The sequence below is a fragment of the Chelonia mydas genome, chromosome 3, assembly GCF_015237465.2.
Source record: "Chelonia mydas isolate rCheMyd1 chromosome 3, rCheMyd1.pri.v2, whole genome shotgun sequence".
Lineage (NCBI taxonomy): Eukaryota > Metazoa > Chordata > Testudines > Cheloniidae > Chelonia > Chelonia mydas.
Window position 1 is genome coordinate 106312708 of NC_057851.1, and position 23799 is coordinate 106336506.

General features: G+C 40.6%; 1 protein-coding gene across 5 annotated transcripts in view; it reads left to right on the top strand.

Moving 5' to 3' along the window:
• Positions 1 to 23799, top strand: part of UTRN (utrophin) — a 594587-nt gene that overhangs the window by 476224 nt on the left and 94564 nt on the right. For all 5 annotated transcript variants that reach the window (XM_037894924.2, XM_043543078.1, XM_007056268.4 and 2 more), the window contains 3 exons: positions 3342 to 3403; positions 4782 to 4856; positions 13525 to 13726. In XM_037894924.2, coding sequence (XP_037750852.1) covers positions 3342 to 3403; positions 4782 to 4856; positions 13525 to 13726 — 339 coding nt within the window. The remainder of the gene's footprint in view (positions 1 to 3341; positions 3404 to 4781; positions 4857 to 13524; positions 13727 to 23799) is intronic.

The window sequence follows — 23799 nt, forward strand, 5'->3', positions numbered from 1 at the left end:
AGGGATCCCAGACTGTTTTTAATACTTAGTTATCCAATTTTGGGGATGTTAATCCTACAGGATCAGGAGTCCAGATTGCCCGCGATTATGCCAGCGAAGATGTCACAAGTCCTGGCATTCTACAGTAGACGTTAAAAAGATGTTCTGAAGTGATTACGTTTTCTATGTAAAAGTTGTTTTAGGTTCCTCCCCCTTTGTCATAAATATACTGAATTGTCTATACAGTAGTTCTTAAACAAGGAGAAAAATGCCACTTCTTTGGGCCTAATAGAATATAATAATTCTGTGTTGGGGAGGAGAAATTTTGAGCCATCACTGGTAATCTAATTTCATCATTATTTCTGATAGGTAATAGGAACTAATACTAAAATTTTGCACGTCTACAGCACCTTCCAGCTGATGGTAGTCAAGTTTCATAATACCTTTTTTACGGATGAGTGTACTGAGGTACAGAGGCCCTGATTCAGCAAAGTACTAATTGTGTGAAGACACTGAAGGCACAGTCAGATAAACAGGGTTTGGGGTGAACCAGAGAGTGATCTATTATATGCATTTCCATCTGGGGATTGGGCTATAACAAATATTTTAGCTTTTAAATCCTTTGAAATGTTAACTTTTAAAAATTGGATATAAACAGTGTTTAAAAGTGTTTCTCAGACTACCACGTTCCACTTACCAGTCGCTTTTTTTTTTTGCGAGACTCATTACTGCTTCAAATGAGTGTTCCTAAATGAGCTTTACTAATGGACCGTATTTTAGCTGTGACCATACAGTTTGATGGATACAGCTGATGCTAGTAATGTAGGCCAGTGAGAAACAGCTGAGGTGATGATGACAGCATTTCACTTAACAGTGTATTGGAGACACTTGGCAATATCAGCCTCCTGCCTCTTCAGCTGAGGCACTAGTTCTCAGATTACTTAATGGGCTGATCAATGCAGACCATTATATTACATTTGCCATTCCCATTTACTGAAGCTATACAGGCCCCTTACCCTGGTTTAGGAATCTTAATTTATTGCTACACTGGAATCATTCAGAATGCAGCACAGTAAATTGCCATAGCCCTGTGCCAACAGTGGACCAAGAAACACGAGTTTTCTTTCTTTCAGAGCTGGTTTCACTGCTGATTTATTAGTTTGTCTGACAGGGAATAACTGTCAAATCTAGAAATGTTACTGTTTTCTTTCAGGTGACTTTGTTGCAGACAAGGGCATACATTAGTGGCATTTTTAAGGCTTCCTTTTAGAAGTTGTAAAACTGCGATGATTGGATGTGTTTCTTTTGACATTGGCACTATTTTCTAGTCCAGGATATCAAGGCTTTGACTTTTTTGTGTTCAGTTCACACAATTTTATTATGAAACTGAAACCTGTCTAAGGTTGCAGTTTAGGAAGTTGTCCCTATTCAGGAAAACATTTTAGCATATCTGTAACTTTAAGCATGTGTTTAATGTTAAGAACATGTTTAATTGCTTTCCTGAATAGAGATGGATAGGATTTAAGCAGATGCTTAATTCTTTCCTGAATTCAGGTCTAACAGACGAATCCGTAAGTTGCGTAGAGTCCTGTCCCTTGGGTATGCTGCTATTTTTTGCCTTCAAGTGTCTGTCAAGAAATATTTAGTAAAAAAGAACAAAAGCTTCCTCTCTCTACAGCAGTGGTTGAAGGTATGACTGGGCCAGATCCTCCATTTACACCTGCTGAAGATATGGCCCACTGAGTTCAATGGCAAAATACCATCTTGTAATTCAGTTAAGAACGAAGCGTCTGTATGTGGGAAAACTAAGTGCCTCCCTCTGCCCAGGAAGCTTTGACAGCCAAATTTGAAACAAACTTTCTCTGCTTTAAGGTTCTGAAATATTTGGATACTCTTTTATAAGAAACCCAGTTCTTCTGAATGTCAGAAATGTCCCAAGAAAGTTTATTTTCATGAGACTTTCAGTCCAGAATTTTTTTTAAAGAGTGTTTGACCCCTGGATGCTTATCAAACCTTGACATCGTTCTTGTTTCCCCCCTCACTTCTTTGGTAAATCCTGGTCACAGTACCATGCCACCTTGTTTTGTTATAATATGCTAAATAACGTCTACCAAAAAAAGTACAACAAGCAGAGAACCTTTAAAAAATCAAAACTATCAAGAGTTAAAATGTAGCCAGTTCTTAATATTTATTTTGTACTGTACATTTGCTTATGCTTATCTGTGTGTCTGCTTACTGATAAATACCCCTTCTTTTTTTAAGAGTATGACAAATATATAGAGTCCTCAAATTACTGTCCTCTCTTCAAAAAGCTACAATTAGCACATTTTCTCACACATGGTAACATTTCTATTCAATCAGAAATTAAGTAATTTTATGAAAACATTTGTTTATGCTTATCTCTGTGTCTGTTTGCTGACAAATTCAAATGAAAACAAAGATTAAAGACAGTAGGTTTTTCCGCTTCATTAAATATTGCTTAATTCTCTAACCTGGGATCATTTCATTTACAGTACTAACTAGTTAATTCTTAGCAGGAATGTTGTGGTCTTTTTAGTATAACATCCAATATATTAATTGTCTAATTAATCTGATTTAAATTTAAACACCTGTGTGTCATATGAATGTATCATCTTTCCAGCAATTAATATACAGAAATAGAACCAAAACATCACTGATGAAAAAACTGAGATTTCATTGAGCATGAGATAAGCTGCATTTTATCCACATGGCTGGATATATGATACTTTGATAGATTAACCCGTGCTGTTAAAAGGTGGTGTTCATTGTATCTTCATGTTCTGAGAGCATAAATGCAGAAAGTCATCTTGTGACTTTAAGTAGCTACAGATATACATGTAGGAAAGTTTATTATGCGCTTCATTAAAAGCGTTATGGATAAGTCATAAGATCACTGTTTGTATTCTGATATTGACTAATTGCAAATACATAATGAAGACTATGAAATAAAAGCCTCCCTTTTGTAAAAACACTTAATTTAAAAGTGAGTTTGGTATGCTGAGATAGCCGGGAATTTGCATCTTTACCTTATTAGTTGTCATCTTGGTTTCAGAAGCAGAGTCCAACTGATACAGTGAGAGAGAACAGACAAAAGTAGGACTGAAAAAGGATCAGAAATAAATCATTCTATTGGATGCTAAATATGGGATGATTATCTTACAAGTTATTATTGGATCAAATGCTTCGAGCAACTGGATGATACAAATCTTGTAATTTGATATAAGATCTGAGGAATTTTTCTGTTTTGCTTATAACCAAAGAGTTTAATCTGTATGTGCCGCAAAATGTGTTTTCTTTTCGGGGGTTTTTCCTCAAACTTTGCTTCTCTCATTCTCTTATAGTCACCAGACACAAACAACCTGTTGGGATCATCCTAAAATGTCTGAACTCTTCCAGTCCCTAGGTGAGTACACTTCCTTTACATAAACAATTTTATGGAGTTCATCTAACACAGAGGTCCCCAAATTGTGGGGGGTGCCCCCCATGGGGGCACAGAGGACTGTTCAGGAGGGTGCGGCTGGGGCCCGAGCTAGCCCCCCCGGGGGGCGGGGAGCGAGCACCACCTGGCTCTGCTCCTGGCTGCTGGCCCCAGCTGCTGGCCTCGGGCTCTGGCTCCGCTCCTGGCCCCAGCCTTGGCCCCCTTACCCCTGTCCACATCTCCTCTCTTCCCTTTGAGGCACAGCCCTGCTCCCAGCCCTGGTTGGTGGGCAGTGTGCAGACAGGGGTTGGGGGGGGGGCATGAGCCAGAAAAATGTGGGGACCACTTCTAACGGGTTGACTGAAAATCTCATTGTCTGCTGACCATGATTGAGCTGTCATGAATTTAACTAAGCATACCTGGCTACGTGACTGAAGACTTAGAGTAGGAAACTTGATATTTTAATCACACAATCTGTATTGTTATTCAGTAAACAACTTTAATTCAATAGAATGTTTTCCGTGATGTTACCTTGTAATGTAGTGTTTTGTTTTATTTATTTAATTTCAAATAGCAATTATATCTCTATCCTCGGGTGATCATAGGACTCAGGCTCCCTGTGCATTTAAGCAAGGATGCATAGCCTGTAGAATGCTAAGGTTTGCAATGACTCAGAGCAATAAAGCCTAGTTTCTGATGCTAGGGTAGGGCTGGTTCAGCAGTATGCCTATGTAAACATCTGCATTTACTCTGAAATGCCCTCTGTCTGAGGAATGCAAGGATAAAATGTTATTAAATTGGAAAAGATATGACTATATTTAACAGTTTGTAAAATTAATAGTATATATCTTTCTGACTGCTCATCTATCTATCCATCCATCCATGTTCCCATCTCAGAGTTGTTAACAAAATCATGACATTATGGAAATCACAGCTAGTAAGACTCTTGCTAAACTTCACCACTCAATCACTTTGACATTTGTTGTATCATATCCCCTATCCTTCATCTGTACATTGTCTGTTTTTAGATTGTGAGTTCTTTGGGAGATGGACTTTTTCCTCATCTTGTCTGGAAAATACCAAGCACACCGTTGAAAATGTAATAATATCTAAGGTCCTGACCCACTGAAGTCCAGGGGAAGTCTTTCTGTTGACTTTAAGGTCCTAACTCCATGGCTGTCTTTGTATTTTGATTTGAAATATAGTATTCCTTCCTCCTGTCCAGCTTTGTAAAATGAAATTAACCTCAAACTTTATTGATATATGATGATTTAGGAAATTGTGTGTCAAGGAAGATTTGTGGATTTCTTGGTATTGGTGCTTATTTAGAAACAACTAATATTTCTGCTCTGTAATATTTCAGCTGACTTGAACAACGTACGTTTCTCTGCATACCGTACAGCCATCAAAATCCGAAGATTGCAAAAAGCATTATGCTGTAAGTTTATCCTTCAAAATGAATTAATCACTCTGTGCAGTACTTGGGGGAAGGAGGGTGGGCCTGATCCTAAAGACACTAACATCAATAAAAAGAAAGAGAGAAAAATGTGGGGGGGTCAGATGTCTCCTTGATAGTTCGTCATTCACACCAAAAAATGACATTAATTGCCCGTGGCCCTTGTCACTGTTATGAATTAACAAAGTTAATGAATACAAAGGAGGGCAGATCAGCGGAGTGAGCTAAGTTAACTTGCTTTCTCCCCTGGTTATTTTTTGAAAAGCAAATAGGGAAAAAAATTGAAAATGTGCATCATATATATGCAATCCATAGTGTGAAGTGATACTATGCAATAGGAAATTACTCTTGTTAAGAAGCTGAGCTCTGATCATCAAGTCCAATACTGGGCTATTTCATCATCTTTTATAACTGTTATACTTAATACAAAAATATTTGCCCTGATGGAAAATGACTCTTATTGTGTGAACTTCAAATTGTGTAAACTGCTCAGAGTTGGGGTGCATGTAAAGGTCTTAATGTCTGTAAATTTACTTTAGTCCATTTTCTGACTTTATTAGATGGGTTTGCTGTAAACGTTCCTTACAAATAGAGGAAAGTTGTGGAAAACAAATACACTACTAATAGCAATAGTTTTCACTTTATCTAGGGTTTTTTCTCTGAGGTATCCAGAAAGCAGGAGTGCATTGCACATGCTCCATATTGCACACTCTTTTGAGAAGTCCTTTTGTGTTATTTCATTATTAAAGTGTGGTTTAAAGGCTTGTTTTTAAGGTTGACATGTACAGTTTTGGAAGCCTTAGAAGTAGCATATCTGGGGATTTTGTTTGGTTGATTTTAGAACTGTCCTGATTCAAAACTGTCAATTGCTTCCTGATCCTCAAAACAAGAGATCCCAAATTCTCATCTGAGTGGCCTGCTCAGGGCCTTAACTTCCTTTGAGATTTATCCTTTCACTCAGCATTTCCCCTGAATTCTTATGAATAGTCAGGGTAAGGAAAAACAGAAATATCCTGTTATGGCAGAGATAACTTGGCCTTGGACTGCTGTCTATTGCTCTTAGGGAGGTCGAAAATGATGAGTAGTGCTTTGATGGTTTGTTTTTGTTTTTTTTAATTTGTGAGGGAGAAGGCTGAAGGGAAGGGGAGGGGAGATGCAGATGGGGAAGAAACTGGGAGGGAAGTGGACGACGGAAGGAATAGGAAACTGGAGGAAAAAGATTGATGAGGAAATGAGGAGGGGACTGGGGGAGACACAGCTAAAGTAAAATAAAGAATAAAAATGGAAAGGAAAAGCCACTAAATACATAGAAAAGGAAGAAAGACAGGAATTAAAAGAGAGAACAGCAGTAAGGGGGAGAGACTGGGTAAAAACAGGTATGATATGGGAACCTTTCCAGTGTGTGGTATTGAGGGGGTTATAGTAGTGCACGAAGGGGCCAAGACTTGGATTTGTTATAAATTTGGCAACAACTGGCTTAAAATATTGTATGGCTTTTGTAGATCCTCTGATTCGAACTCAGGAATCAGACTCTTGTATTATAAATGGAATAATCAACTGTCAAGTGTCTACAATACAGTAGTCTGTAGAGTCTGTGGGAAGAAGTAAGAGGAAAGGGTAGCCAGTCTGAAATACCAGTGGAGCAAGCGATTGGCTAGGACTCCTGCTTGCAGATTCACCGCTTGGGGACTGGACTGGTTTCCCACCTCTGACAACAGGACTGCAAGGTTTGGGGTGTGGCTCATACTACAAAGCCTTCGTTTCTGGAGCTTTTGGAAAGAGGGGTCACAGCAGCCATTTGAAAGGCAGTTGCGGAAGGAAGGAGAAATCAAAATATGACAGGTGCAAAAGGAATATTCAGACTCTGCTCAGTGGGATAGTGGTAGCACTTTTATTTTTGTTCCAGGTCTCTAACCTTAGTTGCATGTCCAGGATCCAGCTGACTGGTTAGTACAAGTCTCCACAGACCTAATGAAGTGCAAAATGACTACAAATGACTCAGCTGAAAAATGTCACTTTACAAGGTTTCTCTCTCAAAATCCAACCACAGTGCTGACTTTCAGCCTGACCTCTGCAAAATTGAAGTGGAGATACTAACCATCCATCTTAATTCATGGTGTTTTTAACAAGTTTTGGGGAAGAACCGCCTTCTCTTTCCCTCCTCCCACGTTGCAAAGTGGGAAGATGCAGGAATAACAGCACTTAACTCTTATATAGTTCTTTTCATCCATAGACCTCAAAGTGCTTTCCAAAGGAGGTATAAGTATTATTACCATTTTACAGATGGGGAAACTGAGGCAATGAGAGATGAAGTTATTTTCCCAAGGTCACCCAGCTGACCAGCAACAGAGCCATGAACAGAACTTGGAACAAATTGATAAACTAAACAGTATTAGGTCTCCAAGACTTGATGGTATTCACCCAATAGTTCTGAAGGAACTCAAATGTGAAATTGCAGGACTACTAACTGTCATCTATAACCTAACATTTAAACAAGCTTCTGTACCAAATGACTGGACGATAGCTAATGTGATGCCAATTTTTAAAAAGGGCTCCAGAGGTGACCCTGGCAACAACAGGCCAGTAAGCCTCACTTCAGTACCGGGCAAATTGATTGAAATTATCGTAAAGAACAAAATTGTCAGACACATAGATGAACATAATTTATTGGGAAATAGTCAACATGGTTTTTGTAAAGGGAAATCATGCCTCACCATCTACTAGAATTCTTTGAGGGGGTCAACAAGCATGCGGACAAAAGAGATCCAGTGGATATAGTGTATTTAGATTTTCAAAAAGCCTTTGACAAGGTCCCGCACCAAAAGCTCTTAAGCAAAATAAGCAGTCATGGGATAAAAGGGAAGGTTCTCTCATGGATTGGTAACTGGTTAAAAGATAGGAAACAAAGGATAGGAATAAATGGTCAGTTTTCAGAATGGAGAGAGGTAAATAGTGGTGTCCCTCAGGGATCTGTAGTGGGCCCAGCCCTATTTAACTTATTCATAAATGATCTGGAAAAAGGGGTAAACAGTGAAGTGGCAAAATTTGCAGATGTACAAAACTACTCAAGATAGTTAAGTTCCAGGCAGACTGCGAAGAACTACAAAAGGATCTCTCAAAACTGGGGGACTGGGCTACAAAATGGCAGATGAAATTTCATGTTGATAAATGCAAAGTAATGCACATTGGAAAACATAATCCTAACTATACATATACAATGATGGGGTCTAAATTAGCTGTTACTACTCAAGAAAGAGATCTTGGAGTCATTGTGGATAGTTCTCTGAAATCATCCACTCAATGGGCAGTACCAGTCAAAAAAGGGAACAGAATGTTGGGAATCATCAAGAAAGGGATAGATAATAAGACAGAAGATATCATATTGCTGCTATATAAATCCATGGTACACCCACACCTTGAATGCTGCCTGCAGATGTGGTCGCCCCATCTCAAAAAAGATATATTGGAATTGGAAGAGGTTCAGAAAAGGGCAACAAAAATGATTAAGGGTATAGAATGGCTTCCGTATGAGGAGAGATTAATAAGACTGGGACTTTTCAGCTTGGAAAAGAGGCGACTAAGGGTGGTTATGATAGAGGTCTATAAAATCATGAGTGGTATAGAGAAAGTAAATAAGGAAGTGTTATTTACTCCTTCTCATAATACAAGAACAAGGGGCCCCCAAATGAAATTAATAGGCAGCAGGTTTAAAACAAACACAAGAAAGTATTTTTTTCACGCAATGCACTGTCAACCTGTGCAACTCCTTGCCAGAGGATGTTGTGAAGGTCAATACTATAACGGGGTTCAAAAGGGAGCTAGATAGATTCATGGAAAATAGGTCCATCAATGGTTATTAGCCAGGATGGGCAGGAATGGTGTCCCTAGCCTCTGTTTGCCAGAAGCTGGGATTGGGTGACAGGACATGGATCACTTGATTACCTGTCTGTTCATTCCCTTTGGGGCACCTGCCATTGGCCACTGTCAGAGGACAGGACAGTGGGCTTGATGGACCTTTGCTCTGACCCAGTATAGCTGTTCTTATGTTCTTAACTCTTATGTCCTGAATCTCATTGTCTCTTGTGTGAGAATGTAGCTGTCAAGTTGAAGAAAGGAGAGACAGCCAAAGAAATCTGTGAACTTAATTGAACATGTGTTTTGGAAAATGGATTTATTTAATACAGAAGGAGGACACAGGAGGCATACGGATCGCTGAGAAACACATTGCTGTTTGCACCTCAAAGCAAACTAATCTGAGGAATTTTCAGCTTCCAAACACACTTTCTTGCCTCCTTTACCCAAACTCTATATTTGCTAGCCTGATTTTATAAACACTTTCAAAAATCTATGTTGTTCTTTCTGTCACTGTTTGCTTACAGATGAATACCTGACATCCAGCCAAAGGTACAGGCTGCAGTTTGATTCCTTGTGACCATAGTAATTAGAACATTTCTGTTCTTAGGATTACTACTGAGATATTTAGAGCGCACCATCAGCAGATACTTCAGGGTAGCCTATATATAAAGAGAGTCAAAATGATAAATCTATAATTCTGCTTTTGATTTTGGGGTTTTTTTAGGAAGGGTGTGGACATGTCTGCTGTGTGTCTCTCATTCACCCCTTGGACCAAGTTGTCATTTGCCTTCCATTGAAAAAAGAAAATCATTTCTCATAATTTAAATGTGGAATGTCTTTAAGGGTGTCTGAATGTAGAACACTTCAGAAAGGCTTATGTCTGGCTTATGCACTAAGGCAAAGAAAGTGTCAAATTGAATCACTACAAATAGGGTCACTTTAGATTGTAAAATGTGCCAATTTGCTGTCACAGCTGCAGAGTGTATAACTGTGAAAAGGCCTTTTTGAGAAGAATGAAAGGACAAAACTGAAGGAGTGTTAAGCCTACTGACACTTAATGGACTTTGACTTTGAAGTGTAAATTGGTAACGCAGTAGTAGAGCTGCATAACCCAATTAAGTAATACATAATTTAAGGACCCTGCTGGAATCCAGGTTTTGGGCTGTCGTTTACAGTCTGTGTCCACTCAACAGAAAGATAGAATTTTAATGGTAAGAGCAAGTGGAGATAGGGCTTCCTGGGTTCTATTCTCCCATTCTGCCACTGGCTCACTATGCAACTTTGAACAAGAAACTTAACTTCTCTGTGATATTCATCCATCTCTGAAACTAGTATAATATACTAGTAAACTGCTTTCAGATTTTTTCATGTAAGGTGCTATTTCAGTGCAAAATATAATTATCAGTAGCCATGTACAGCAGCCAGAGACTGACCTAGTTCATTTATATGGATATGATGGAGTACACAAAATTGTCCCTCTAACTTATTTGCTGCTGTTGTGTTAAAAAAGTTGACCTTTTAAGAAGAAAGATTTTTTTTTTCTGTCCACTCATCCACTGGTGTAGATTTGCTCATGAACTGAAAGAACTTCACTCAAGTGAGTGCGTGGTATTGCGACCTGGTCCACAGGTCTGTAGAATTCAGTATACTGTTTGACAGAGGGCAGTACCTAATGGCTTTGTATGATTACCTCCTATGTCCAGATTAAACCAGCCAGATGAGCAGTGCTATACATTGGGATAGGGTAAATTCCTTCTTGCCATACTCCACAAGCAATTAGTCTTACCCAAGACATGATTACACTTGCATTGATTTATTAGCTTAATTTACATAACTATAAAATATTTCCTTTAAGTGCTCTAACTATACTGCCCTTAAAGTGTGTTCAGTTCCTTCATGTATTGTGAGGTATAATGCTTAAAAGCTGAATTCCTCCAGCATCTTAAGCGCTGCTGTTAGTAGAAGTTCTTCATAAGCATAACATGTCAAGTCCTAGAGTCAACAGAATAGCTCCATTATCTGCTTGCACAGAGGTATTCATTGCAAAGGCCACTGTGTTAGGAACATCCAGTTCCAGACACGATTACTTCCTTTTTAGCATTCAAAAGGGGTGGGAAGTTCCCATTGCCCTAACGAAATAAACTAACAAGGATGAAGACATTCTGTTTTAATACTGGGGAAGTTGCAGTTACCAACACAGAAAGAATAATAAAACAATTTATAAGGACACCAGTTATGACAACCTTACAATTCTGAGTTCTCTCCTGTATTTCACGCACAGGGGGTGTGAAAAAAATGACATACTCTTCAACCCTCTTGGACTCGATATGTTTGAAGATTGATAGTACTTTATAGTCTTGCTTCTGACTCCCCAGAATATGAAATATAAGATTATTGTACTGTGTATGTTTCAATCTTTGAATTCTAATTTTCTTGTGTGCCATTTTGGGTATATTTCACTCATTTCAACTGCTGTATAATGTTACCCTGATACTGCAAGGCATAGTAGCTACCATTCCAACAAATGGTTTGCTATAGTTAGTCCTCCCCTATCCAGCCTGTGCAAGTGTAATGTTTTTTCCCAAGCCTGAGATATCTGACAATAACTTCTCCTTCAAAAACAACCTACAAGAATCTAATATCTTGTATGGATGCGTGCTGTAAAGTCAGAGTACAATATGCATGTGTCAGGAAAGGGAAAAGCAAGGAATATACAGGAAATCGTTTATTGCCTTAGTCTCATTTTTACAAAGGTGTGTAGGAAAATGGATTGGACAAAACGGGGATAGGGAACATAGGCTTCTTTAAACCATGTATCTCCTTCTGTGTAGTAGAAGAAAATATTGAGGTTCAACTGATTTGCTCATAGGCAGAAGAAAGATAGCTAAACATCCAGTAACATTCTAGTTTTTGCCGTTATGGTGTCTGTTTTCTGCGTATCTCATTTTTCAGGCCATGCTGAACCAATCTGACGCTGCACAAAGACTGATGCGCTTCTGTGGTAGGGTGACCAGACAGCAAATGTGAAAAATCGGGACGGGGTGGGAGGTAATAGGAGCCTATATAAGAAAAAGACCCCAAAATTGGGACTGTCCCTATAAAATCGGGACATCTGGTCACCCTATTCTGGGGTCCTTATTTTATACTGGTATACACCAATTTATAATTCATCCTAGAACTGTCAAGACTTATTTCCATTGAGAAGTGACATTTATACTGTTAATGCACTAATAACTCTGCCCACAAAGAAACAGTTTTGAATGATGGAGTTTCAAATTCATGCTATAGATACTGTAGTTACTATGGGAAATATGCCAGGAAACTGCCACTACTTCTTGCTAAAATTCCAACTTGTGTAGTTAAAGAAGTCACTGAGAATTATGCCACCATTTGGCTTTTACTGTCCTTCCTTCTTTTAGACAAAGATATGCCTCTTTTCATTACATAAAGTGACTTGAAAGAATTCAATAATAGCCGCCTTTTCTTTCTCATCATCCAGCTGATAATTAGATTTTCATGATCACTATTACATTTGAGTGTGCTTTTTAGTATCACCACTCCTTGTTTTCCATCAGAAATTCATAGCAGAAGTGTGTTCTTTTATGGAGGGAGCCTGAAGATTTTGCATGACTATGCACTTTATCACCTTGACTAATAAGATAAAAATATAAGATGAAAATTACATCAAGCTGCTTCCCCTTAGGGTATGTCTACACTACGAAATTAGGTCGAATTTATAGAAGTCGGTTTTTTAGAAATCGGTTTTATATATTTGAGTGTGTGTGTGTCCACAGAAAATGCTGTAAGTGCATTAAGTGCATTAACTCGGCGGAGTGCTTCCACAGTACCGAGGCAAGCGTCGACTTCCGGAGTGTTGCACTGTGGGTAGCTATCCCACAGTTCCCGCAGTCTCCGGAAATGAGATTCAAAAGTTCGCGGTTCTTTTCCTGTCTACCTGGCCAGTGCATCTGAGTTGAGAGTGCTGTCCAGAGCGGTCACAATAGAGCACTCTGGGATAGCTCCCGGAGGCCAATACCGTCGAATTGTGTCCACAGTACCCCAAATTCGACCCGGCAAGGCCGATTTAAGCGCTAATCCACTTGTCAGGGGTGGAGTAAGGAAATCGATTTTAAGAGCCCTTTAAGTCGAAGAAAAGGGCTTCATCGTGTGGATGGGTGCAGGTTTACATCGATTTAATGCTGCTAAATTCGACCTAAAGTCCTAGTGTAGACCAGGGCTTAGTTTCTTTTAAATCTTCATAATTCTGTATCTACTATTCAGTTAATCAGTCCTCATTGCATCCCTAATGCACATTACTATCAAATATTATGATCAAAGAATTTTCACAGCTTTACACTATTAGAGCCCTTCAATGCTAGTTTGACACCTTAGCAGTCAAGGCCAGATTCTGCCTTCTGAGCGCTGCAGAAGACTCTCAGTCAAGTGAGTGGAATCCCATCTGAATTCTGCAGCTGAGGGGAGAATTCTCTGATCATACAGTTCTCATCAGCTGTTTTTAAACATTATGCTGAGTAGCATAGTGTTTTTGTTGTTTGCTTGTAAGATTAAAAAACCCAAACTAACCCAGAAAACAAACAAATAAGAAACAAAAACAGCCAAAGCTGTAGCTCCCTGCTTAACAGGAGTGCTTCATCAGTGTTAGTACAGCTAAGCCACTGCTTCAGCTAACCTGCCTGTAATTAATGCTATAATGACATGAGGATTCAGGAGGCAAACACTGAATCCAGTGATGAGGCATCATTATTATTTGTTTTGTTTTTTATTATGTTATTAGTGGACCTGTTGGATTTGAACAGAACAAATGAAGTTTTCAAAGAGCACAAGTTGAGCCAAAACGACCAGCTCCTTGGTGTCCAGGATGTGATCAGTTGTCTCACTACTACTTACACTGGACTTGAAGAGAAGCACAAGGACCTGGTGAATGTTCCTCTCTGTGTAGATATGTGTCTCAACTGGCTGCTCAACGTGTATGATACGTAAGTAACGTGTTCTTATTTACAGCATGTAGCTCATTGTTTCAATGTAGTATACACAAAATGTATACCATGTGTGCAGTGAGTTCAGTGGGGTTGTACTTGGCATGATGTGTATAGAAGAGAAGATTCTAGAGCGTAGCACTCTAGATTTGTCTGTCTTTTTTTTTTTGAGATGTTCTTTCTGGGTGGTGAGAGAAAAGCTGTGATAGCAAAACTTCAATTAATATTTCAGTGAAAAACATGCATTTGTTCCTATTGATAAAGTTTCTGTCTGATTCACTGGTGACACTGAGTTTGATTCGATTCACTGGTGATACTATCGGTATTTAAAATGGCCTGTTTCTTATCCCATCTACTCAAAAGCCCTGGAATACAAGCGTATGTATGGAAAATGCTACCCTAGAAGCATAACAAATTTAAAGGAGGTGTGTCCTTCATTTGGCAATTAGCGTTACTGTGCTGGGTGCAGAACCAGAGAAGCACCGAGAACATTGCAACCTGCATAGCATCCATTCCAAATTTAAAGGTAACAAATGGCCAGAATTACAAAATAATTCTTAAAAAAAAAACAACTTGATAACAGCCATCCAAAACAAAAAGTGAAACTAACTACAACTCCACAACCAACTAACAACCGGCTCCTGCAGAAACCAAGATATTGAACACTGGGCAACGTGGACACTGAAGAACACCCTAACAACGTCAGCCTATCAAGACTACCCCAATCACAGGGGTGGGGAAACTACGGCCTGTAGGCCACTTCCGGCCCATCAGACGTTTTTATCTGGCCCTCAAGCTCCCACTGGGGAGCAGGGTCAGGGACTTGCCCTGCTCTGACTGCCCAGTGCTCCCACCAGAGAGTGGGGTCAGGAGCTTGCCCCGCTCCACCTGCCTGGCGCTCCCCAGCCCTAACTCATAATTCCCTTGATGAGCACCATCTTCCAGCACACAGAGTCACACTGCGCAGGCGTGACCTTACCACACTGTTTCCAGGATCAGAACCCTGCTCCTATGTGGCAGCCCCCTCGCCCCCCCCACGCAGCAGCATGCCCAATCCCCTCATGGTCTCCTACGGCCCCGACCTCGAGAGCCTCGAAACCACCCAGGGGCCGCACCTGGTACGGCTGCCTTGGTGTCACTGCCAGTAGGAGTCCCCAATACTGCCGCTGTGGAGCCGCCACACCCCATGAGTCTTCCCTTCCCACCCCCTCGGTAACATCCCTTATAGAGCCCTCCCATGCTACACCCCATAGAGGACCTCTCCCTCACCAGGCATTCATGGCCCGCCATAAAAATTCCATACCAGATGCAGCCCTCAGGCCAAAAAGTTTACCCACCCCAGCCTAACCAGAACTGAAGTATCTGAACTCTCCAGTGGACTGATTCTGCCCAACCACAGAACCTGATAATATACTAATGAAGAGAACAAAAAGAATTCTTCTACCGTTTCCTCCTTAAGGAATTATTTCACAACAAAGATGACGCTATCTACAACTACCACTCCCCACTGACAGAAATAAGAATCATCTGATTCCCAGAGAACAAAACCACACACTGGATCATAACATCGAATGCCTCAGGAAAAGAAATTGACACTGAAATCTCAAGACACTACATCCATCACAATCTCTCTACCACTGAGGGGATAACTACACAGTCCCTGAAATCCAGCCACCAGATTGTGTTCAAACCTGAAGACAAAGGGGACACTAGTGTAGTCCTTAATTGCGATGACTATGTCAATGAGGCCAAAGACAACTCTCACACCTCCTACTATGAAGAACTCAAAGGAATTTAAAGATACCATCAAATCCTTCCCCAGACAACTCTAAGAAAAACTCTGCAACCACATCCCCCCACAAACCCACCCCAGGTTTCTTCTACATGCTTCCCAGAACACACAAACCGGGGAACCCAGGCAGACCCATCATATCTGGCCATGACACTCTTACCAAAGAAGTATCAAGACTCATAGAAACCACCCTTAAACTACTCTCTGGACAAAGGAGCAGCTATCAATTTACTCCAGAAACTCCATGATATTAACAACCTCCCTCAGAACACCATCCTGGCCATGACTATCTCTTCCCTATACACCAATATCCCTCATCATGACTGCATCACTGCCTGCCTCAGACACACACAAGATAATACACAATGCTCAGAAATCCACCCAAAACACATCACCAAACTCATCCATTTCATCCTTATCCGCAACCACTTCACATTTAACGACAAACACTTTGCAGCCATGTGTACTAGGATGGCTCCCCAATTTCAACCTCATCATGGGCCACCTTGAGGAAGAATCTCTAGAAAAATGCACCACGAAACCAGTGATACATAGATGATATTTTCATCCTCTGGACAGATGAACTAAACTCCCTCATGGACTTGCACCACAACTTAAACAACCACTACCCATCCATCAACATCTCTCTAAACCACTCCCATACCAGCATCAATTGGACACCATGATCAACTTAAAAAATGCTGCAAACAATAATATACAAGGAACCCACCTATCATCACATTTACCTCCTCAGATCCAGCAACCATCCCAGACACACCAAGAAATTTGTTATCTGCAGCCAGGCACTCAGATGCCACAGAATTTGCTCCAAGGAGAAAGTCCAAGATACACACCTAAAACACTTAAAACCTCATTCACCAAACAAGGATGCTGCACCAGAAGAGTAGATTGCATCTTGGAAAGGGCCACCCAAATACCCCAGGTGAACCTGCATCACTGCAGGAAAAAGAAACTCACTGACTGCACTCCCCATAATTGTCACCTCCCACTCCACACTGGAACCCTTACAGGTATCATCAATCAATTACAACACATATTTCATGGGGACAATATCCTGAAAGAAATCTTTCAGGAAGCCCCTCTGCTTTAGACTACCCAATTTCCCCGCCCCCCACACATACCTCTCCAAGGTCATTATCAGAAGCAAACTCCCCATAAACCAGGACACCAACTCAGAGTGGCACCAGATCCTGCCAGAACAACAGATGAAAAACTAGTAAGTATCTCTCCACTGCTACAATGATCGTACATTCCACAACACACCTTTCAAGATTAATGGGTCTTATACATGCTTATCCAACACGTGGTGTACCCCATTCAGTACATCAAATGCCCCAATAACAACTATGTGGGTGAAACAAGACAATCACTATGTTTTTGAATGAACTCTCACAGGAAAATAATAAAAGACAAAAACACCATATCTCCCATAGGTGAACACTTTTCACAAAGTGATCACTCTGTTTCTGATCTTTCAATACTTGTCCTCAAGGGAAACTTGCAAAACACCTTCAAAAGGCAAGCCTGGGAACTTAAATTCATAACTCTGCAACACATAAATCTGGATAACTCTGCAACACATAACTCTGCATAATTCAAAACACATCAAAAGATGTGGCCTTCACTGGGGTTTTATGGCTCATTACAACAATTTGTAACATGCCATACTGCCTTCTACCTTAGTTGCCCACTTCAAACCCTTTATGGGTAGCAGTCTAACCCACTATTGCCCACTTCATTTCAAGTGACTGCCTACCACATGTTACCCCTTTTCCTTAACAATCTTGTCTCAACTTGTATTTAGCTCAGACACTCTCTGCTTCCTTCCCCAACCTGAAGAATTCTGTGTAGCTCAAAAGCTTGTACCTTCTACCAACAGAAGTTGGTCTGATAAAAGATGTTATCTCACTCACCTTGTGTCTCAGAATTATTTTAATCAGTTACTCTACCTAAATAACTCCACAATTCTAGGGCTACAACAGGGAACATCTCAGTTATTTATTGTATAGTTATGTATCTGTAAGCTTGTCAGAATTTGATTCTCATTTTTTTTATAATTTTGACAGATAATATTGATTATTTTTAACCACTTTTTCAGTTCTTGTCATTTTAAGTGTTCACTGTTACAGAAAACTCAGTGGAGAGGGGTCAGACCATAATTTTTAATAGAGTTGTAAATACGTGCTTTATGCAGCCTTCATTACAACACGTTTTATACACATTAAGGTGGGGATCTAAGTTCTTAAACAGAAGTTTCTCACTTTGTTTATCTGTAAATTTTGCTTCTCATCAATGGAAATATTTTTCTACGGTTTGTGTATATACAGTGGAATGTTTACTCCCCCTTAAATCAAATTATTCCAAGCTTATATTTCTGTCACAGCCTTGGTTGAGCCCCCCTACTGGACACTCGCCTGTTTGGATCCTAACGCTGATCCAATGTGTTTCTCATTCAGCGCACTGAGTCTGAGCAGCATCCAGGCCACGTCTCTGTATCTAGCCTCTCAGGCTCACTCCCAGGGTTCAGACTCCCTGTCCTAGTACCCTTCTCAGAAGTGGAGCCCCATGATTTAGCTGCCCTAGGCCCCAAGACCAGTGCTGAACCCCAAGTCTCCCCAGTAGGTTAAGCACACCCTTTCCCAGAGCTGCACCCTCGTAGGTATATGTTTAATCCTCCAGGGACATATGCCAGTTTTAGCAAGGAGCCCAGAGCCTTTGCAAAGTATGTTCTTAAACGCAGACACACACACACACACACACGCACACGCTTGCTCTCTCATTCACTCACTCACTTCATTCATAGAGAAAGCAAAGATCCATGCAAAAATAACAAAATCTGCCCACAAAATCCCTCCTTCCAGTGTCCCTACACTGAGTGCTCACTGGGTGTTAGTTCAGTTGTTTCAGGGTCCCCAGACCCTCCTCTGCTCCTGATCAGCTTTCAGGTTCATTCTCTTGGCCCATGTAACGTGCTCCCTCCAGCTTGTTCAGATCTGATGATCAAAAGGTTCCTTCTAGCTTGGAAAGTACGTCTCTGTTTCCTGGACCTCATAGAGTTTGAATTTTTCAAAGTCAGTTCCAACACCTTATTTCTTGTTACTTTTTTGCTGCTGCAGCATTTCCACTTCTCTAACCCTCCTCCCTGCAGATGAACGGGACAGAAAACCAGTGTCCTGCAGCTTGGCCAAATTTCACTGTATTGCCAGGCAGAGTCATTCCATGCTTTGATTGTCCTGTAGCTGTTTCCAGATAGGGTATGTGATCTCTGATATGCGCATGGCTGATTTTAATACACACTATAGGTTACTTATTTGTAGATTTCATAAAATCAGTCAGAATTCATATGTTGTACATAGATTCCCCAAGTTGTCACATATCTCTTCCCACTTCAAGACGAACAGAGCAGAGGCATCTCCCAAGTACTCCAGGGAGGTTCTTGTCTCCCTCCCCCTCAACCCTCTGCTGTTGCATCTTACTGATTTAAACTTCATACAGTAAAACAGTCCCAAAATCACACCAATATACAGTTTTCATTAAAACATCACTCATCAGTTTCTATGTACGTCATTACAGATCTCCCTCATGATCCCCCACGAAGGAGGTACATATGTGGGGCACATGAACTCTCTCCATATGCTCTTGTCACCCAAATACTTATGATTAGTTGGGGTGGGCCCAGAAGGCCCCCCCAGCAAGGTGGGCCTCTGATAGATGAGGGATTCCCATCTTCCCCAGTGCCAAGTTCCCTTTTTCCAACCTACTGAGGAGAATTTCCTCCCTCACCCCTGTTAGGTTCATTTACATTTTGACTGACCAACCAGCAGTTATAAACTAGCGAGGCACTTTACCTACCATGTATTTATCTTGTGAAGTTCTTAGGGGAAGGGGAGCCACAGAAGGGTCTGAAAGCTGTGCCCTTAGATAACTAATGTGACTGTTACCAGCCTAGGTTCACTAAGGGTCTTTCTGAGTGCACCCCCTCAAACTTCAGGCCTCAGGCCTTTTCCTCTCCTGTGGTGGCGTCCACAGTTTGCCCAGCCTCAGATCAGGGCTTCGTTTGCAGTCCGATGGGTACCACAGACCAAGATTATGCTGACAACGCTGCCTTGCTTGTGGAGAAATAAGAGAATTTCAGTCCCGCCTTCCAAGGTCTCTAAGACACCACCCACACCATGGGGTTTCTCTTTGGGAGTCTGTGACAGCATACGTTTGCAGTAAGAGACAGCTTCTTCAAAACAAAGCATGATTTATTTTGCCCAAAAGATACACAGTGCTTAGAAAAGTGGATTTAAAATAAGAGACCTATGTGCATGTTCTCTTACCTAAGTTTAACCTTTCTATTCATCACTGGTGCAGGTCTGGCTTAGTTTCCATCTCTGAGCTGGGAGAAAAAGCCCAGGCTCCTTGCAGTCTTCTCTTGTCTCTGAGTGTATGTCTGCACTGCAATTAGACACGTGTGGCTGGCCTGTGACAGCTGACTGGGCCTCGCAAGGCTTAGGCTAAGGGGGCTGTCTAATTGCAGTACAGACATTTGGGCTGAGGCTTGAGCCTAGGCTCTAGGACTCTGTGAAGTGGGATAGCCTCACAGCTCCAGAGCCATCCATAGGATATCCTAGCCTGGTACAACCAGCTAGGTGACTTCTCCCCTTAACTGATGGCCCAGCCATTGTTGTTTTAACTCCCTTGAAGCTGGGTACCTGGCTGTCTTATCAAGTCACTATTTTAACTTTCTTTCTGGGCCCCTCATCAGCGCCTTAACAGCTTCCTTTGATTTAACTCTATGCATTCAGGCAGGTAGCAATACACAGCTGAACAGGTTTCAGAGTAGCAGCCGTGTTAGTCTGTTGAACAGGGAAACTGAGACACACACAATACTCATAAGAAATAGTGCAGACATTTTTTCCAGTTCATCACAAATGTATCAGTGGAAAACAGAGAGAGGGGCAGGTTCAGATACATTCCTTGACTTGGAAGCTGTTGCATGCTTAGTATCAGAAAATGGATAGTGTCAAAGGAGAATATTAGCTTCTGATTCTTCTGTATTTATCATTGGAACATTATTTGGTTATTGTGTTGAAAGTGTTGATATGATGTCTGAAACGAAACTCTTTAGACTGATTACAGAAGTCTTAGGGTACAAAATATGAAAAATATTAGATTTCTTACTCTCAAAATTAGAGAGTAAATATTCTCTTTCTCTTTCCATCTTCACCCCCTCGCTCTCCATCTCCAAAAATATTAAAGATTGGGAAATCATTTTAAATTGCCATTTTTGAAATGTCCTTTAGAAAGGAAATAATTTGTCTCCTGACATTTCCTTTGTTTATTGCGTCATGTTATACATATACAGTGTTTCAAATCATTAAACTTCCTACAAAAGCATCTGTTTGTCAACCCGAGATTTAATTAGTGGTTTGCAGATGGAACATTTCCCAGTTTGTAGTAAAACTCACTTACTGATGTATGTGGCCATTAAAAAGAAGCAATTTTTTTTTTAGAGGCAGTTGACAACAACGAAGTCTGTTATGTTTGCTATTTTCTGACACGTGGAGAATTATTAATTCTTCAAGCTCGATAGAAAAAAGGAGCAGACTCCCTGCAGCCTTTATATTCTCAGGGACCCAAAAGGTTATTTTGTTGATTAGCATCTGCCTGTAAATATGTTTCAGCCTTAAACTCGATTCCTTGAGAGAATTTTGGCTTGTCTAGAACACCTTTAAAAATACAGTATTGAAAATATAACTTGTAGTACAATGTGAAATAGTTTTAAATGTGTTATTGAGGGAAGAGAAGTGTGTGTGTGAGGAGTCAAGTACTTCATATGGGTTTTTAAATAAATCTCACAGGTAGGTTATTGCGCTAGGACACTTACATAAATTTTATTAATCTGAAAGCACATATAAATAAATAAGTACATTATTATCTCTTATGGATATCATACATTGTCCAGTCTTAGGAAATATATGTGTCACTTATATGGAAATGGGCTAACAAGCTTATAGATTACAGTAAAATATAGTACCCCCCCGAAGCAGTTGCTTCACCTGTGTTAAGGTGAACACAATATGTGGTGTATAGTATGTTTTCCTATGGTGGTCAATGACCCATTCTTATTATCTGAAAGTAATTCAAAGAACCCCAAATGAACCACATAGTGTCCATAGGGAAACTTGTATGGGTTTTCCGCTGGTTTTGTAACTACTTTATCAGGTTATTGTATTTTGGAGGGAAATTTAATCTTTTCAAATGTCAAGGTCTCCTGAAGTGAGGGGTCTTTTCTGTATAAATGCCTGTTTGAAAGGCTGGGTGTGCTTTTTTCCTTGCGTTCTGTGTGTCCAATTGTCTGTGATGCGTATGCTAGGCAATGTTATAGACCCAAGCTTTTCTGTAAGACTCAAAGCTGTTCTCCTAGAGCCACCTCATTATCTTTCATTTGTGGTTTGCTCCTCCTACAAAGAATCATGGCTTTGTTGTTGTAAAATTGCCAGTGATCCATTCATAGATGTTGTATTTACTATAATTTTTTATCTTGTCCCATTTTTTTACTTGAAATTAGGTCAAATGGCAGTGAATTCCAGTCTTCCTGCTGGCTCACATATTGTGCTCTTTTAATCAAGAACTGGCAACTTTGCTCCAACATATCTTATAATGGTTTTATGGACTCTTCTCCATTTGGATCCCACAGTGAAGTAACAAACAAATCATGACTTTGAGTTGCTGCAGTGATAGGTGCACAGTAAATTACGTTGTCTTGTCCATGTAATCTTTATGATGATGCATCTGAGTTGTGTCATACCAAATGTCGTTAGATCAGTATAGTGACATTAGACTCTGCAGTGTTGCTTTCAAATGATAGGTCAGGCTGGTAGCACTGCGCCCTATTAAGATTATCCACTTCTCATTATAGGAACCTGTTTTCAGCTGTTTATAACTTTGGCAAAACTTCAACTATTTGGGCTAAAATTTTCCATGCTAAGTGTGAATTTTTTTGAAAATAACAGTGAAAATGGTTCAGCTGTTTCTGAGAAAATGAGGCCAGGAAAAATACCTTGTTTTGCCCAGGCTAAAAAATTCTGGTGACCTTTTCTTTGGAAAGCTCTAGCATCTCCATGCTTTGGAGCAGGGACTTGAAGGTGAGGAGGGGTGTGGCTTTGGTGTTAGGGATGCTTGTTTTCCTATCCCTGTAAAAATACACCCAAATATGGCCAATTTATAGGCCTGTGCAAAATTGCATTTTGCACATGCTCAGTGCAAACTTTTTATATTTTAACAGTTAAATTCCCCAAAGATGCTCTGTGTACTGGGCATTCTTCATCCTAGGCTGAGCGGGACTTAACCTGTAGTTGCAGCTCTGGGCTAATATGTGCTGTGTCAGGTCCATGTCCTGGTAGCATAGAGGAGGAAGCTTCCTGATTCAAATGCAGAGGCGGAAGAGAGGTTCTTTATCCCTCTGCATTCAAATCAGGCAGCTTCCTCTTTCACCCTGTGTTTGAGGGGCTGTGAGAGTAGATTAAGGCAATGAGCACGTTTGGGGTTTGGGAGGAGTAGATTGAGACAAAGAGCCCAGATAGGGGGACTAGGATTGGAGGCTGGCAAGAAAAAGGGGGAGAGAAATTGTCTTGGGGATTTGAGTGGGCAGAGATTAAGGCTAACAGCAAGAAGGAAGATTAGGACTGGTTGGTCAAGGGGACTGGGAGCTGGGGAGGAAAATGCGCTGTATGGGAATGTGAGCCAGTAGATGGCGAGGAGACTGAGACTGGATGAGGAGCCAAGAGAAACACTTGGTCTGGCTGGGCAAAGAGGCTGGGACAGAGAACCAGTAGGGAAGGAATTGATGGGGAAGGGAAGGTAGATCTGACAAGGAGCTGGTATATCAGGGGAAGAACTGGCATCGGTTAATAACAGGGGTGAGGACAAAGAATCGGGTGAATGGGGGAATTCTGAAATTGGACTAGGAGCCTGGGAGCGGAGATTGAGACTGGAATTGGTCCAGAATTTTTTGACAACATTTTTTGAAGTAGAAAGTAACAATTTATCAAAATCAGAACTGTTCACAGGAAAGGATCCGTTTTGACAAATTTCCCATTTGTTTCACTTTTTGGTTCAAAACATTTTTTGTTTGTTTATTTGAAAACAAAAACGTGTGTGTTGCTTTAACAACTCCTCTCATGCACACCATGTCAGAAATGAAGCATGTGCATATTTTTCAGTGTTGGAAGGGTCATTAGTAAAGGCAAAAATCAGCAAGTCCTTAATTAGT